We start from the raw sequence: 18,056 nt of genomic DNA, 5'->3' as shown, positions 1-18,056 counted from the left end.
ACAAGTTCAGCATTAGAAATATCTGCACTTCTTATCTATATAATGACGGCATTGAGTTGAAAGGATCCAAGTGACAAATTCAACTTTTACTATTGAAAGATGTTCTGATGAAACTTTTCTCTTTCGTTAAATGCCAACCGATGATGTACTGGGCGAGTTTAGATCCATCCGAAATTTTTGACATTTTCCAATCCGGGCATAAATTACACGAGAAATGATACAAAAAATCACTTGGTTCAGTCGGACTTAAAGCCAACCTTGTATTCTTACCTGTGCCCCTACAACAGCACAGTTTGTGCCAACGCATGGCTAAGTACTTTCGCGATAGAAAGATAAGCCAACAAGAGGGTATCAGTCTCGTCAAAGTGTTGTTAACCCTTTCATGCCAATAGTTCCCAACTAGTTGTTCTACGCTGGGGTGAAGTATTCCATAAACTACGTTTCATTAAATACTCATAGCTAATATTTATTATATTCACAATGTATGAAAAATGTGGTCGCGGTCAAACTAAATTGAAAGATTCAATTTGAATTTAATCTTATAAATAATTACATTTTTTGTTGGATCCAGCTCTAGCAATTCTACACCTGACAATACCAATCTGACTTTTCTGCATTCTTGAAGGAAAGGTAATATAATTACTAATATTTGTGAGTAAACTCTGCATAAACCAAGAATTATAGCTATTTATGATTGTTGTAGATTTTAAACAACATAGGTATGAATGGGTTAAGATTGTCGTATCTTTTCACAGTTCGCACTGATTTCCTCCCGTCAGCCAAGTGTTGTTAGGGATTGAAGTGCTCTCGTGCCTCGCCCGATAACCAGGTCGGCTCACGCATGGAGAACATAATGGTAACTATTCGTCACGGTGAAATCTCAAGCATCTAATATATAACGAAACAATGTAAGGTTTGCACACTCGGTTATTGCTAGCTGGATTTTAATTAATTTTACATCAGATGATTCAGAAACGCCTACACTAAACATTGCTAAAAATTTCCTGTCTGTGCAATAAAAGTAGTCTATTGCAAAACTAGTAACATTGAAAAGTTGACAAAAAACGGAAAATTACCATCTATGAAGCAGCTTGTCCAGGCAGAGCTGTCAATAGGAAGCATCTCCTAAGTGGTTCAATAGCAGGGATGTGAACTATACTGAACGGGAAACTAGAAGTGGAAGGGTCATTAGAAACAGGCTTAAAATCTCACGCACTAATTTTTTGTCTTCTGCTGGCGGGAGTCGAGTTGAATAATATGGCTCTAAATTTCTATTGCTTTACCTATTCAGTAATCTCTAATTAATTGAATGTCGTTAAAAAGGAAAAAAGAAAATGTGACTGCATATTAGTCGAAATAAATAAGGGAAAAAACGAATAATTGTTAGATTTAGCGCAATATGTTTACAAGAATTTTATTAAATATTACGTAAATATTGCCGAAACGAACGACAGAAACAGTTCCTTTCATATTGTATGCCTCGTCTCAAGAATAGGAAACTGTTACTTTAATTCTTGCCGTGGTGATCTGTCGAGATGAGTGAGTAGCAGAAGCAAAAAGTGGTGCTCCGGCCAAACACGAAGGCTGTTAACTTCCAACCATTTCGCTTAAGATCGAGTATTCCTGATGTGAAATATTTGCTGAAGGTAAAACTGTAGGTTAGGCTTACGGAAATCGTCTTTGTCGAGTTCTACCATGTCAGGCGTTCAGTGCTAATAACGCTCAATAGATTGGTCCAAGCGAAACCAATTCATTTGGCATAGTAACCAATAACACGCGGTTGTGTGTGACAACACAATAATCAAAAGATCCTCATATATATGGACGATAAAAAAGCAATGTTCGGTTACAAGTTCGAACACCACTTACTTGCTCCGTGGTCATTAGAAGATCCATGCCACACTTCGAAGAAGTAGAATGCATTACAACGGACACATCCAGGAACTACTTCCCGTTATTTCAAATGACGTTTTAGTTGTGAGAATCCGAGTGAACCGACCCGTTTCCTCCTACCTAATCCTGCAGTACAAAACATGTGACAGTACCATTACACTAAGAGTTATTTGCACATCCACATTCTATCCTAAACAACAAATTTATCAAATTTGTGGCAGCTGTTCAGGTAATATTGACGAAGGCGAAAGCTTCGACAAGTACCTCAAAATCAACGGCCAGCACCATCATTTAAAAAAGTTCACACTCGTGATCCGTAAGGGCAAGAATCAAGAAAGAAATCAAATTTTTGCGAACAAAATGGCAGCAACCACGATGATTATTTTCAAAATATTTTTTGTACCTTTCTCAAATCGCTTTGTAATAATTGAGCACTGAGCTAATGGGATTGCAAACAGCTTCTTGAAAAGGTGAAAAAGTTGCTGAAAGGTGATCAGAATCAAAATCAGGCGATCAGAATCAACGTCTGCATGCCACAACTGTGACTTTGTTCTGTCAAAACAAAATCAATTGTTAGTGGATTCCTTACAGCCAAATAGTACGTAGGTTAATTCGGGAACAAAATTGAATAATAACCAGCAGAGCAATCATTAGAAAGTAGTTTACCGTTGAAATTGCTTTGAGCATTATTCCAGGATCGGCGTTTAGCGTTAAAATCACGGATTATAAAGAATTTCAACCGATTTGTTGTAAGTTTTTGTAAGTCTCCTTTCAAGAAATTCGTGTGCTCGCCAGTTTATTGAAGTAGCAAATACGCTACAGCAATAAAAATGATACCAGGATCGGTTTTAACTTCGATACCGAAGCTCTGGATCACCTTGGTGTCAAGAGACGCGATGTTTGAATCTGAGATTAACCGGTATTGCGATTCCTCCGCTGAAACCAACAATTCCAAAATGGCTTAGATCCTTTTACAGCCCCCTCGTAGGGTTTCTTCAAAACCTTGTTTCTAGAATGACCGGACTCAAATGACATTTTGTGTAGCAAAACGGCTCACAGTATAATTTTTTCCAGATCAGGAAGTTAAGAAATTTTCAAAAGTCATTCAAAATTCTCATGGGAGGGGTTTGAACCCCCAAAACCCTTCCCTTGCACACGGGCCTGAAATTCGATTAAATCGATGAATAACAAAATTAGAGTTGCCCTTCAATTCAATATTTGAACATAAAACTACAAGGGGCAGCCCTATGGGATTGCACGAACTGTAGACGTAGGACTATACTACTTAATGTAAAATATTTATTTTCTTAGTACTTAGTGTGTGGGAAAAAACACCCGGACCGGTGAAGAAAAATCAAATTTTAGACAATATAATCATATCTCATGTATAGAACAAGCTTTCTCAAACAGATCCTAAAAGTTCAAACACCCATGGATAACCCCAAGTTTGTAGATGTGTTTCGATGCCACAGGATTGTAAAATGGTTAATATTACGTCATGAAAACTCAATTCTTCCGTGACAATTTTTTTTGCTTGCAAAATGCCCTGTGTGTATGCAAAGCTCATGATTTGTTGGGATATTAGCATTGATCGGAAAATACTTTCCAACGCTGCGCATTGCATACATACAGGACATTTTGCGGGTCACCAGAAACTATTCATTTTACCACCGCCACATGTTCATTTTACCCACTCGCTATAAACATGTCTCATTTTTGGACATGTTTAGAAATCAAGAATCATGTTTGAAAAAATGTGTTTATGACGAAGTATTTTTACGAGATATGTACAAAACATGTCTAACAAGACACATAAGGTGATTGTAATATCTCATTGATGACTTTGCTTAACGTGTTTATTTTACCGCCAGTTCCCCTACCTACCAACACATTCGCACCAAATATTGAACCCAAGCGTACAATGCAAAATGAGTCAACGCTGATGATGATGAATAGAGTGAAAGAGACAACTAGTACCACCACGACACTATTAGCGCATTTCACCAAAATTCCACGCGGCCTTTCCCGATTGAAAGGGAACGGCCGCGCTTAGCCCATCTGTCATAATATCGTCATTTTGCATAGCGAAGGGCTGAATGATAACACATTTTGTTCCAAAAACAGCCCTGCGTTATGCAACACTTTGTGCAGGTTGATTATACCAGTTGCAAGTGGGGCCAAATTCACCAAGTTCCGTAAAATTCCTTTTAAATTACAGAATTGATAAAATTACGTAGATGAGCTAAACTAATTAATCAAATCCTGTTTTAAAAACTGTCCTTGCGTTTAAACCAAAATGGGAAGCTTATTACTACCACTACATTACTTAATTTCAAGCGCAAATAGCAAATACATGTGATAGTTAAACCAAAAATTTACTGGCAACATTACAGCGGCATTTAGGAAGCAGTTGGAGCGATCGTCTGTTGGACGACACAGGGTAGCGTCCCTCCACACTAGACTTCTAGCTCAGCTACACTGGCTGTAAAAAACACAGCGCAGTGATCTTCTTCGCCAACCGTTCAACAGGGAACTGAACGTGTCTGGCCAAGTCCGTTCTTTAAATAGTCGATGATGACGTCATTCATAGAAGCGTTGCGCGCTAGGTACACCAATCCGTCGTACAGGGCTTGGGAAGCGCTATCTTCTGTGTGTTAATACGCGATATTTTGACAAGGTTGTATATTATTTAATTTTTTAATGCTATGATATCAAAAATCATTGGGTTTATCTATTGGAATCTATTCTTAGAAGTATTTCGGGGCGATTTGCGCAAAAAATTTGAAAATTTATCGTGAGATGGCTGAATTATATGCGTTTAAAATTGGACCACTTTTCGTTACATACCATTTTTGTAGAATTTGCAGAGTGCACCCCCATATCGAAAACAAAGACGTAGTCCTACGTCAAAAAAGCTTTTTTCGTCCGCGTCCCATATCACCTATTTTTTTAAGGCGATTTATCAAAAATGTTACCTTTGCAAATGAACCTTGTTGGTCATCCAACTAATTTTATTCTAATGCAAATAATTAAGTTGTCTTCATTTCATTATATTTCCAATTGCATATATTTTGTCGTATATAATTTGATATGTTCTTTGATTTGATAACATTGTAAGGAAACACGTATCCGCCAGTTGATGCCAATCGAGCTGACATTTCTTTGGACTGAACAAAATAATATCGTTGTATAGTGTTTATTTGACCAACTAGGAAACTTATACTTTGGGTATTTAATAGGCGTGGGAAATACGCATGGTCTATTGTGAGTGGAATTGAACTATGTACGAGGATTGAGAATTAAGAGCTCGCGAGAAGAATCGAAAATCAGTTACCAATCAGCACGAAGAACAAATGTTTTATTGTCCTATTCATTGGCTTATTTTTAGTCAATTAAATTAATCGGTCTCATTTTATTGAGTACTTTCATAACTATCGTACTGCTTTTGAGTAGTACATGCACTAGATTATTAATTATCATATTAATCATATTTCTTCATGGGTATAAAAATATTACGATGCGTTAATTTCTTTTCGTTCTTATTGTCTTCAAGGTAATCGGTTACATATTCACTATACAAATATTTTCGGTAGAGCTTATTTTATACTGTTTAAAGTGCGCTTCAGTTAGCATAATAACGAGCACGAGTAATGATAACATTAGAATCGGCACCTTAATCAACCGTTCGCGAAGAAAATAACCAATGTAAAATCATCATGTTTTTCTTATAATAATACAAAAGTTTTTAAACGATATATAATATTTGTATTACGAAATCTTTAATTACTTAGTTGTTAGCATATCGATTTCCATAAACGTCTTAAGACACTAAAGACAATCGCTTTTCTGATCTCGGAATGTCGTGTTTACTGATCTCGGAATGTCGTGTTTCACCGGAATAAAGAAACAAGGAATAATAAATTCGTTCACATATCCCGATCAGAAACACATAACAGAAATATTTCAAAACTATATATCGCATTGTTACTTGTTACGGTATTTCTGTTATTTTAACGAGGCCTAATTTATAACACAATATGTTACAGAAATTGTGTTCTGTTATAATCTTGTTATTTCATTCTGATCGGGTACAGTTTGATTCAATTGAACATAAGCTTCCGTTTGTCGGCTTTCCTAAGCTGAAGTTACTTTTTCACATACCGAACTTTTCCAAATTGATTCAACAAACAATAAATTTATCATAAACTTTCGGAAGCCGGTTGTCCAGAGCAATAAATGCTTGCTAACTGAGAGTTTGTGTAACTCTTTACCCCATCTTATTATCAAAAACTCCTTCTCGTGGCAAACGTGGAGATACAGAGATATACACGGTTTCCATAACAACGTTTGTTACACTCACATTCCTTTCCTTCCTCGATGACTGCAAGGATGTGGCCCGCGCTGTTATTGGCATTTCGAAGTATAGAATTCTCGAAACGTGCACATTTATAATGGATAGCTGCTCCCAGACCCCATTCGTTGAATTATCTGCGCAATTGCGTTTGTTCTGGTCAATCGCGGAGTAGCAACTAGGAATTATACGGTCATCGTGCTCAAGCCCAATTTAATATTTGGTTTAAAAAAAGTCTCGGTCACAATTATGTACCCTCAAAAAGTTGAAAAATTCGTCCTCACGCGAGCTTTCCAATTTAAAAAATTTAAATGATCATTAAAAGTAATTATTAGGCTTAAAATTCATTACAATTACAAACTCCCACCAGATTGAAAAATTTCAAACATGAAGGTAGCATTTAGCATTGCAGTCATCAATTGAAACATTGATTACAGCAAGAAATTCAATTGTTTTTCCAGAAAACTACCTAGATCGATTGGAGAAAAGAAAGCGTTGTGTGAAAATGAAATTGGAGACGTGGTAGTCACTGCTCTTTTGGCGGTGTTACTTGCCACTGAAGCATAAGTAGGATTGTGTGACAGAGATAGAACATCTTTGAATAGGTAGATAAGGTGTATTTCTAATTTGAAGCGGATTAACTTGTTTGCTTGAAGTATAACTGAAGAAGTAGGCAATTTTTTAATTTGCTGCTATTGTTGTTTTGAACGAGAATTTATAGTCTTTTCTCGAATAGGACATTCCCAGAAATTCGATTTATGGTTTTCGCTACGATTAGCGCATTTGAAACTTTCTGTGGCTTCTTTCACTGGCCAAACGTCCTTCGTGTGCGAGTTATCACCACAGATCATACATTTAGATTCCAAATGACGAGATTTTGTGGCATGCCCAAAGCTCTGGCATCTACTACACTGGGTCAGATTTTGAATTCGGACACCATGTCGTCTATACTGTTTCAACTTTACTCGAACGTTGAAGATAAAACGTTCTTTTTCTAATACTTTCAAATTAGCAACCTTATTACGGTTGAAATTAATCAAATAAAGTTCCTGGATAATTCCAGGGCGTTCTGGCGTATTAGTGCCGCTAACCATTCTCTTCACAAGAATAACTTGTGAAGGAGAAAATCCAACTAAATTTCTCGATTTGTTGAATATTTCGTCCTAACTTTAACCTTGCGGTAACCTTTTCAAGACAACCGAGCATGTCTTGAAATCAGATGAATAAAATTTATATAACTTCTACTTAAAATACAGGAGAAGCCGTTTGGCCAATCAAGCAATCCACTGTAACTCGACATTCTCCTCTCAACCAATCTGAAAAGAAGCTTTCAGGTCCAGGGAGAATGTCGAAAGCTCAGCTCGAAAGGCTCTGAAGTCAGAGAACATCACTGTTGTCGGCGGAGGAGATTTCTGTTTCTTCTCATTGGCATTACGCTCAATGCGAGGGAATTTACAAATTTATTCTGCTTCACATTTTCGTTTCATTTTAATATTTGAAACTTGGCCTTTCTGGGAGGACCCAGATATGTTGAAAAACCAGGAGCTATCAAGCCTTGTAACTGGGTAGAACGAAGGTTCAAGCCGGACATTGAGTTCTTTGTATGTTGGTGTGGTGTTGTAGGTACGTAGGCTAGTGAGCCGTTACATATTACGTGATGCGATTTTCTATTACTAAGGCATCTGACAAAATGCTGCTGTGGGTATTTCGAAAGAACGGGCGAACTCAACTGGTATGCAGTAAGAATTATGTTTAAGGACAATATAAACAATTTGTAATTTTTTATCATGAATAATCATTTGATTAAAAATTGAAGCAAGGAGAAACAATCACTAGACAATCAGTAGACTTTGTATAAGGAAGGCAAAAGATTGTTGATCCCAATATCAGTAGCAGGGACCGTATCAGAGGAAAATCAGAGAAAAATGACAAGGAAAAAAAGAAATTAAACTTGTAGCTTTGTGGCAAACGGAAGATCACTATCAGGACATCATGAACCGGATCGCCAACTGGCCTCCTTGGATCTGCTTGGAACTCTTGGGATCACATTTGCAGGTACCTGTTAATGAGTCAACCAAAAGAGTAGATATAAATAAATTTAGAGGATAACCAGCATATCTCGGACTAGAACCAGGGTTTCGTTTAACGCAGATCTGGCACTACACAACTAGAAAAAATCGTGTAAATTTACGTCTTTTGAGCATGACTATACGAGCATCAAAAATGAAATAGTTTTACATTTGATTTTAATTTAACATGTCGTTGAAGTTTGCGAGTCATGTAATTTTACTCCACATATGGCGTTTGTTTAAAATGTGTAATTTTATGGCACTGCGCTTGGAAAGTACATCTTTCATGTAAAATTAAACAGAACACGGTTATATTTTGTCATTTCGTCAATAACGGTTTGTTAGATTGTGGTAAGTTTCGAAATACTTCAACGGTAAAATTTAGTTTTTTTAGTGTGTAGAACACCAGGCGCACGACCAGACAACATGTTTAATGTCGCGATAGCCGTCACCGCAAGCGCATAGAATGCTCTTTACGACCCCAATACACCGGAGATGCGCATTCAACGTATAATTATTGGACATGATCCGAGATGCCACCCGAAAGAAGTAACGACGTTCATCCATCCTTTTTAACCAAGGTTGGTTGATGCCTTTGGGATTCCTAAACTTCCATTATTCCACAAAATTTGCCAATTTTCGAGCGTTCTCTAACTCTAAGTCTAACTGAAAAATTCGTTAAAGCTGCGCGATGTTTCACAAATATTACCTTCTAATGCCTAAGTGTCCGCCTTCTCATTACCCGGAATAGATCAATGCGAATGAACTCAAACTAATATCTGTATCAGGCAATCCGGAACGATTTCAATATAAAGGCTCTAGGATCGCCCATATTCTCTTGGGGAAAATTAGGAGTGCTTTCCATACTCCATCGATCGAAGCGCCTACTTGGAACTGTAACGATATAGACATGGTAAATATCAAACCATGAGTTTTGTGGGGAAAATGCTTAGCGCGAGTATCCTTTCTATCAGATAAATTTGTGTGTTTGAAGAACAATTATTATGTTTATATACATTATTATAATTTCATTGCGAAACGTCTATCATTTGAATGTGAATTTACGTGGTATGCTGTTGTCGCCGAAAAAGAATTCTTAGTTCCATGTATTCCGATAAAAGGCCGAATCGAGTAGACGACGTATGACCCAGTTGCTAGACGAAATATTGTTTCTCTCGTTAATCCGTTGACGAACCGGTGCCAATAACCGCGTTTTTCAGTTTGCTTCAAGTTTTTTATTTGCGTTTCTAATGTCGCTTATAATTGGAAAAATTTGGGCGATCTGACGTTCAAAAAGACCTCATAGGGCCTTTTCGCATACAATTGTGGGCACTCTCTGTCCACAATGGAGTGGGAAACCGTCCACGATTGTTCGCGCCAGGTATTCTGGCCTTTAATCTCAGTATAGAAAAACACGCCAATCAAAACGTTGCACACTGCCACCGCAGGAATTTTTCATTTTGATTCGATTGTTTCGGATATAGTGGACGCGTAGCTCTTTCAATCAATGGGCACACTAATGAGGTAGAGTACAACGATAAATCTAACGCACTTGACCGCGCTGGTAGGCATTCGTGTCATTTCCACTGTAATCAAGATGGTCATACTGCAATTGTCGCGAATATCATGCAGTAAGATAGATCGGTTATCAGCATGAAGACAACCCCATGACATGCCGTGGGAGTTGAAATCTTCTCGAACCAGTTGAGGTGCGATGTATATGGAAAGAATATCAATAAATCTTTGCCTGTGATTCGGATTTAACAAGCGACAACTTCAATACCTGGTACCGAGCAAAGGCTAATCCGATTGAAATAGTAGCACGTTTTGATCCCCAAAACGCTTCTCAATATTGTTTTCGGCCATGGTGAATAATGCTAAAATTGAGGAAGATCTACGTCGTAAGTAAACCTAGAAAAATAATATGACTGAAATATAGAGACACTTGAAGTTTTGGATGTCCCATGTGGACTTTCCGAGACCAGGAGCCAATATCCTCTCCGCATTTTCCACACCGTGCCTTATTTCTACAACGGGTTCTTCAGTTCATGCCCCGGGTTTCAAAAAAGCGAACAAGTAGACGAGCCCCGATCAAAAGAACAAATTTTGGAAGAACAAATCCGGCGAATGGCTCGAAATGAGGCTGATGGAAAATAATTTTTCTAACACTCCTCGATATTTACTGAACACAATGCTTGCATACCAGAGTTTACAGTGACTAAAGTACAGGGATCTGGAAGGAGCCACCCCTTATTTCGCAATCAAGGCCCTTCTCGGAGACTACACCATCAATCTCCACTTCCCGGGCGGGTACGCTGACAAAATACTTTTTCGTACACGGTCGGTGTTGTTTAGTTAGATTGTTTAGTTGTTTAGTTAGATCACGCGATTTATCGATGACGTTAAATGGCTTGTCTTTGGTACGGAAGTAGACCATCCGGGGGCCGGTTGTATTAGATATAATTTGTATCGAAAATGAGAGTAATTAATATTTATAAATATATTATTTTGCCATCGGAGAAATATTCAAATCGACCTCCACTAAGCCTGAAAGGATGTCGGTCGCAAGAGATACCCATCGGCTCACACTCAGCTAGCTTCAAAGCAGTCAAAAAAAGCCGAACCGGAATAGTGGTGAGGTATTTCGGTCGTAGTTAAATTGAATTTTTTTTTCTATCACGAACGTCAACAGCAATGTTGCGATTGCAAAAAACATTAAAGGTCCTTCCCGTCATGTACGGAAAGCAAGACATATAGTTTGGATCCACGTATCCGATCCGAGAGTCCGAATCCAGACTCTTGTCTGGATCTAAGTGTCAAATCTGGGCCTGGTTCAAGTCCTGACCTGGTAAGGGGGAAAGGAGATGGGATAGATACCGGGTATTGGTTCAGATTCGGGAACTTGTCCGGATCCGGAAACTGATCCGAGAGGTCCAAATTTGGGAACTTGTCCAGATCGAAAGCTGTCTCGGATCCGAAAACTGCCTAAAATTTTTCATTTACTCTTCAAGTTACACTATAAAAAAATCCGTAATTCCGCTTATTTTTGCCAAAATTGGTGCAGATTCCGGCCTGAATTTGGGAAGAAATCCGCCAGAGCTCCAGCTAGTTTAACTCGATACTAATACTATTATCGAAATCGACCGAATTATCCTACATCGTCATTCCACCGTTTGATACCTTTGCTGTAATATGAGTTTAACACCGCAATGCGCAATTGCGTGGTCTGTTACCAAATAGAATAGAATAGAATCTTACCCAAAAGTAATAGAAACATGCCCGTTGGATTTTGGGTGTAGTATTCAACAAACACATTTTCGCTGAGCCGTCGGACAAACAGCCCTGTTAACCAGGGCCGCCTAGAGCCGCGTCGGGCCCCAAGGCTTGTATTACTACCGGGCCCTTTTAAACCTTTAAGCCCTCTAGTTTAGTATGAGTTAGTACCTCTTCAGCCATGAGAAACTCGTGAGTCCGTGGTTTCTATTAGTCTCCGGTTGACTCATATTACCACATCCACAGATAACGTGTCAGACAGGTGAATTTCGACAGCTTCTTATTCCATGATATCCAAATCTGGTAAAATTGCCATAGCTACGGGTTTTTGAATTTGCGGGTACTCAGGAATCAGGAATCAGTAGCGTCTAGCTCAAATGGTACGAACGAATAGTCTTTTCATGATTTTCCTGTTGATGGGAGGATTGGGGAAGTGGTACGGTTAGGGGTAAGGAATATACCCAAGAGATCACGAAGCATTATTTAATGGCTGTAGATAGGAGAACCCGGGGCTATTCGGACCTACTTAAGCAAATCGCCCGTTTTAGGTGGATAGATGTGAAAAAAGTTACCAGTCAAAAGTCCTAATTGTTAGTTTGAAACCTCAACTACATTTTGGCACCATAAAAGGTTCATTTGCACCACTCAATTGCAGCGCTAGGCGACGATTTGCAAACTTCTACGTTTTTCCATCCTTTTACAATGTAGGGGAAATTCGGACCTCCCTACGAAGCAGTTCAGACCGTCATTTTTCTTTAATTTTTTTACAACGGAATTATGTTTACCTATGAATTAGATACAAGAGACACTTCTTAAGAAGCACAAAAAATTGCTTTACAAAAACTTAATCTGGTATGTCACAGCTGTCGATTGGCGGCCCATGTATTTTCTAGGCTGTGGCGTGTGCAAATGTGTGCGCTGTCGCAAGCCGCTGAACGGTGGTTGACGGAATAGGGGGTCAGAATAGCCCTGTACGCTCATTTCGCACAAATGTGTTGAGCGTCTCGAAAATATTTGTGTTTTCACCAAAACAAAAATCATTCCATAAAATAGGAGCCTCAAGCTTTCCAAAACACTTGCCTTTTATTTTTTCACTTTGATTTGTTGCTTCAATCACAGTTTTTCCACTATAATGATTTTTGTTTCGAGAATGGCAAAAAAACGAAACACGTTGTATCTCCTTTCTACAAAGAATCAACTTCAACTCTCAAAATTAATTTTTCAGAATAGCGGTTCCACGAATATGTACGATAGTCAGAAAGTCTTGCTATTTTCTGAGAAATCGAAGGGCTCCGAATTACCCCCACTGCAGTGTCTTAATAGTCCCGGGTCCCCCTATATATTATACTCGCTTACAAAACATATTCTTTACGGCTTCATAGTTCTATAGAGTTCATTAAAGCACACTTAGTATCGGAAAAGACGAAAGACCACTAGAATAGAGCAAGTTCAGAAGCACCTTAATGGCTGTCAGCAATGTTAGCACAGAGCTGTGTTTTTTTTAAATAACTTCCCTTCTTTATCGACACAGCAAAAGAAAAAAATACGTTTCTAAACCGTACCCACCCTTCCTCTCTTCTTTTGTTTGACATACCGACTGTTTAAATTGACGATGACTCGTATTATTTACTATAATTCTTCTGAACATACCATTGAGCTATACCTAACGATTATTTCACAAAAATGTATAGTTGGTGGGAATCGAGTACCGATACACAACCATGCACTGCTAGGCCCCATGCAAAACTGACTCAGACATCACTTCGTTAAAAGTTTAATAACTTCTTTTAACAAAGCCGGATTTACTAGTAGTCTTCGACAAACTTGTAGACAATAAAATTGTCTTTCTTATTTTCACTTACAGTGACAATACGATGCATACAGTGCCACCTAGCGACGAAAATACGAACTAGTGAGTTTTCTCCATGTAAATTGTTGAAAAATCCCATGCAAACTTCACGCACGTAGTTAGACTTGTCCGATTTGCTTCAAATTTGGTGCAAGTACTCCTGGTGGGACTAGGAATCGACTCAGGGGTGGGCCGATTGAGTTTTCAAAAATCCATCATTTTTCTGGGCAGAAAATTTTCTCAGCTTTCCAATGAAGCCCTGATAATAGCGATATAAAGCATATTTTTAGATTAGAGTCTTTTAAGAACTTGCAAGTCAATTACAAGAAAAGTTTAGAAGTCAAATTACAAGGAAACAAGAAGAGATAGGAATATTATGTTGAAGAACAAATTATGAATCGTTCTCAAACCCAACTTTTGGATAATAGATATTGCTATAATCATAATTCATTATTTTGAGAAAATTAACAAAAACCTCATCAAAAACACTAACCCAAGCCACAAACGTCTACAAAACGAATATCTACGGATCTTACAGGAACAAATATTCACTCAACAACAATCACGCCCAGTGTCTCCAAGCCAACAACCGGCACCACTAGCAAAGAAGCGAACGTAGAAGAGGACGGATGCGTTTGTCCGTGCGCTCTATTGCTTTCTTCGAAAATAATTTGAATTGGCTTCTCAATATTTTGTAATGTATTCCGTCGATTCAAGCAATAAAACTCGTTTTTAAACTTATACACAAAGTAGACAACTCCCTTAAGAACGTTTGTTTTGTCAACTATCAAATAAAGTTCTCATTTTTTACGCTTTCCGCCTATAACAATTTAATAAGACCAATGATTACAAAGAAATTACTATTACTATTTTTATTGCTCCTCTATGAATACCGGATGTGTTCTCCGATCTTCCGGGTAAAAACGCGGGCCCCCAAAAGCGACCCGGGCCCCAGGGCAATTGCCCTGGCTACCTCCCTCTCTAATCGGGCCTGCTGTTAACAAAGAGTGTTTCTAAACAGCCACCAGATATTATCAGGGAATTTTCATTTTCACTTACACACGCCATATCTGAACTTTCGTCAGTACGCGGAGAAATCACTTCGAATCTTACTACCCACTTGGGAAAAAGGTGTTGCGCCGGCCCTGCCAATCAATCGTCTACTTTTCAAATGAAATGCTTCTATAGTTTATAAATACAACTGTTTCACCATATTTCTTGTGGAAACGAAACCTATAGAACTGATCAATCCGATTATGTAATTTTGTTGATAAAATACTTATAAACGGGGCATCAAAATGAGTTGCATAGTCAACAGCCAATGGAAAAAGAAGCGCATAAACCAGCACACACAATCTGTCAATGTTGACAACTAGCGGCAGTCACCAATTCGTCATTGCAACTAATTTACATACCCAGAGCATTTGTATGTGCACCTCCACTAGCCCCCAAGTATCTAATTCACATAAACAGAGTAGCACACAAGATAGCCTCGAATGCAGCAGAGGGTAGGCAAGTTTGCATGCAAGCGCGTGAAAATCGGCAATCCTTTGTCGTTTGTTGGTCGTCGTACTTAATTTATGATAGCATCCTATCGAAATTCCGTGCTTAGCGAACCAGCCCCGTTCCCGAGGTTGTACACATTCAAATATGTATGCTCAAGCATCGCACTGACCCCGGCCGACTACGACCGTCTCTAATCCAGCTTTTATTTATTTGTCATAAATTTTGAAATATTCCGGTTCCCGGCTAATCTGATTAGATTTGTACACACGATTCCTGCCGCTAGTAGAGGTTACAGCTACATAGCTGCCAGTGGTAGAACCAATTGCATGCTATCTGAAAGAGAGAAAAAGACTGGAATGGTGACCGCACCACACCGCTCATAATTTGTCATTTTCTCTATACATACTTATGCTAGTACCTTTCTTTTCACTTACTCGCCCATAACGAATGGTTTGAGGCAGTGCGATTTGGCATGATGAATGTCGTTTGCGTTTTTGCTGCTCAACGCCTCCACCGCCACCGTTCTGTTCTAATGTTTGCTTGGGTGGTGAGTTAACATGCAATAAACAAAGCAACCATTAGGCAGCAGGATAAGTTCAAACAAAAACTAACATTTTCTTTTTCGGGGAAAAGGTTTTGCATAGTTTTCATTACACGAGGGCCCTTTTAATAACGCTAGTGATTATGTTTTTTGTCGAGTTTTGGGACAATGAAATACTCGTTGTACTGCTAGGTTGGTAGTAATGGTGTGAGGTGCGACTGTGAGGTTAATGAAATTACGTCGTTTGCGATTATTAGGATGTTTGCATATCGGTACTAATTTGAACTAATTTCAGTTCTACGCTATATTTCTACCAAAGGAGAAAAAATTAGGTTAACGCCAATATTTCACCAATTTTCATTTGTGCGTGAAGAGCACAACTCCTAACTTGATTAAATGATCTCATCAGAATCCGACACTAACTTAGAACCGGATTGACGCTAGATTGAAGACAGAAACACAATTGAGTTACATAAGGATCCTGGCCAAATGGCAGACACAGTTTCAGTTTCTAGTTTAGCATATTGATAAATAATAAAGTTAAAATTGACGAAATCCAAGTCGATGAACAATTGGATTTATGCAACAACTAACAATTCCTTTCGAATTTTCCAGAGACCCCATCAACCTGGCAGTACTTTCACTGAAGGAGAACGGCGAACTTACCAAGCTTGTCAACAAATGGTGGTACGATCGGACAGAGTGCAAGCACAGCGAAAAACAGGATGCCTCCAGGAACGAACTGTCACTGAGCAACGTCGCCGGTATCTTCTACATACTGATCGGAGGGCTACTGGTGGCACTGGGCGTTGCTTTGGTAGAATTTTGTACGAAAAGTGCCAACCGGTCATCGAACCGCATCCCTCTTTCCGACACGATGAGTTCGAACTCGAACTCGAAAAACAGACTGACAATGCCACCGACTGCACGGGACTACGACAACGGTCGAATTGGCGTGAGTTTACTGATCCCACATGCAATTTTTAATTCATACATATTAATGTTCAGTACCCGTTCTAGTACTACACCCCGTCAACGCACTCCGAACCCGACCCGATCCACGCCAACTCGCACACGCAGGTTTGATGTAAGGAGCCGCCGGAATTGCGCCTATGACGACCACCGTACGCACCAACCATTCGGCAGATCGTGGCCAACAGTCAGCACGACACGTCCACTCTGTTGAAGCAGCGGGTCTCCGGCGGCTCAGCGGCCCCGACCGGCAGTATTATCGGCCCCGGCGGGTTAGTGATGGATAATTCTGGCTTATAAAGCACTCCTCTCTTAATCCCAAAACCCAAACTGAACCGAACGTAAAATGGACACTGGGTCCTACTTCAGACCGAGCAGTAGAACAAATCGCTCAAGACTCGTACGATTTGGCGCAAGTCAAGCAGCGTCTAGTGCATCAAAAATCATCAATGATACGAAAGTTAAGTCGTAATTGTAATAAAAATTGTAAATAGTTTAGTATTTGTTATGAAATGTAAAATTTAAACACTAGGTAATCAAATTATTATAATAAATGTAACAGAATTGGAAATGATTTTGCCGCCATTAGGCAAATTCATGAAATGAACTGAAATTAAAGAAAGAAATAAACACTGCTCTCTGTTATTTGTTCATTGAACTAATGATAATGATACAAACCAGTAAACAAAAATCTATACAAGACAACACAGACACATAAGCATTGTAAAGTCGAAACAATAGTTTTACCTTTAAAACAATCGTAAGAAGTAAGAAACTACCCAATTACCATGCATTTCAAAAAATCAAATACCGGAACGAAAATCAATTGACCGAGATCAAAAGGGGAAAAATTAGTTTGCCTTTTGTTGGAAGAATTCAACACTTTTTCAACTTTCCTTGAATCAACAAAAGAGAACCATCTCTCTCTCCCAAACCACAAACATATTGTAAATGAACGAACAATTTACAATGATTCCTATAAGTATCTACCATACTAAATACATCCAAATTAAAATTAAAATGTGAATATTGGGGACACAATGCAATTGAAAGAGAGAGAAAGAGAATGAAAGGTAGAAAGAACGTGATGGTGTCATAATTGGAACGAAATAATTGAAGTTAAAAAATATCAAAAACAAAACTGATGTGTTAAAACGTAAGCAGTAAGATAAATCCTTGAAGGAGATTAAAAAAAACGTTTTTGTTTTACCTGCGTTTGGGTTTTGTACAGTGATTAAGACATCGTTATGTTGACAAATGTTTTTTGAAATAAATCTAATTCTAGACAACTTTTAAATCGATGAGTTTCAGTATTACAGTTGACTTCAGCCGGGTTCTAGTTTGCGGAAAATTTGGAATGTTTGCAATATGATCGAAATTAGGTGAAAAACCTTGGTAGAACATTTCGTTGCGGATCCTGATCTTCCGTTTTGACGGGCTTCCCAGCCAAATCTTGGTGTACAAGACAATCGCAGAGCTAATGTTACAATTTAGCTGAAAATAAGCGAGTAGGCTTATGAGGGCATATGACTTTTTTTTTAAATATTAACATTTTAAAAAAATATGTGCGACCAAAAATAAAAGTCGCAAGGACAGAACATG

At 38.6% G+C, this 18,056-nt stretch overlaps 1 protein-coding gene across 2 annotated transcripts in view; it reads left to right on the top strand.

Annotated features, from left to right (window-relative positions):
- The window catches only part of LOC131691701 (glutamate receptor 1), a 496,119-nt gene extending 478,368 nt beyond the window's left edge, over positions 1-17,751 (top strand). For both annotated transcript variants that reach the window (XM_058978296.1, XM_058978295.1), the window contains exons 11-12: positions 16,098-16,437; positions 16,503-17,751. In XM_058978296.1, the coding sequence (XP_058834279.1) occupies positions 16,098-16,437; positions 16,503-16,568 (406 nt within the window). In that variant the 3' untranslated portion in view covers positions 16,569-17,751. The remainder of the gene's footprint in view (positions 1-16,097; positions 16,438-16,502) is intronic.
- Positions 17,752-18,056: the final 305 nt, after the last annotated feature.

The sequence above is a fragment of the Topomyia yanbarensis genome, chromosome 3, assembly GCF_030247195.1.
Source record: "Topomyia yanbarensis strain Yona2022 chromosome 3, ASM3024719v1, whole genome shotgun sequence".
Lineage (NCBI taxonomy): Eukaryota > Metazoa > Arthropoda > Insecta > Diptera > Culicidae > Topomyia > Topomyia yanbarensis.
The sequence above is the reverse complement of the archived record's forward strand: the minus strand, read 5'-3'. Positions and strand labels throughout refer to the sequence as shown.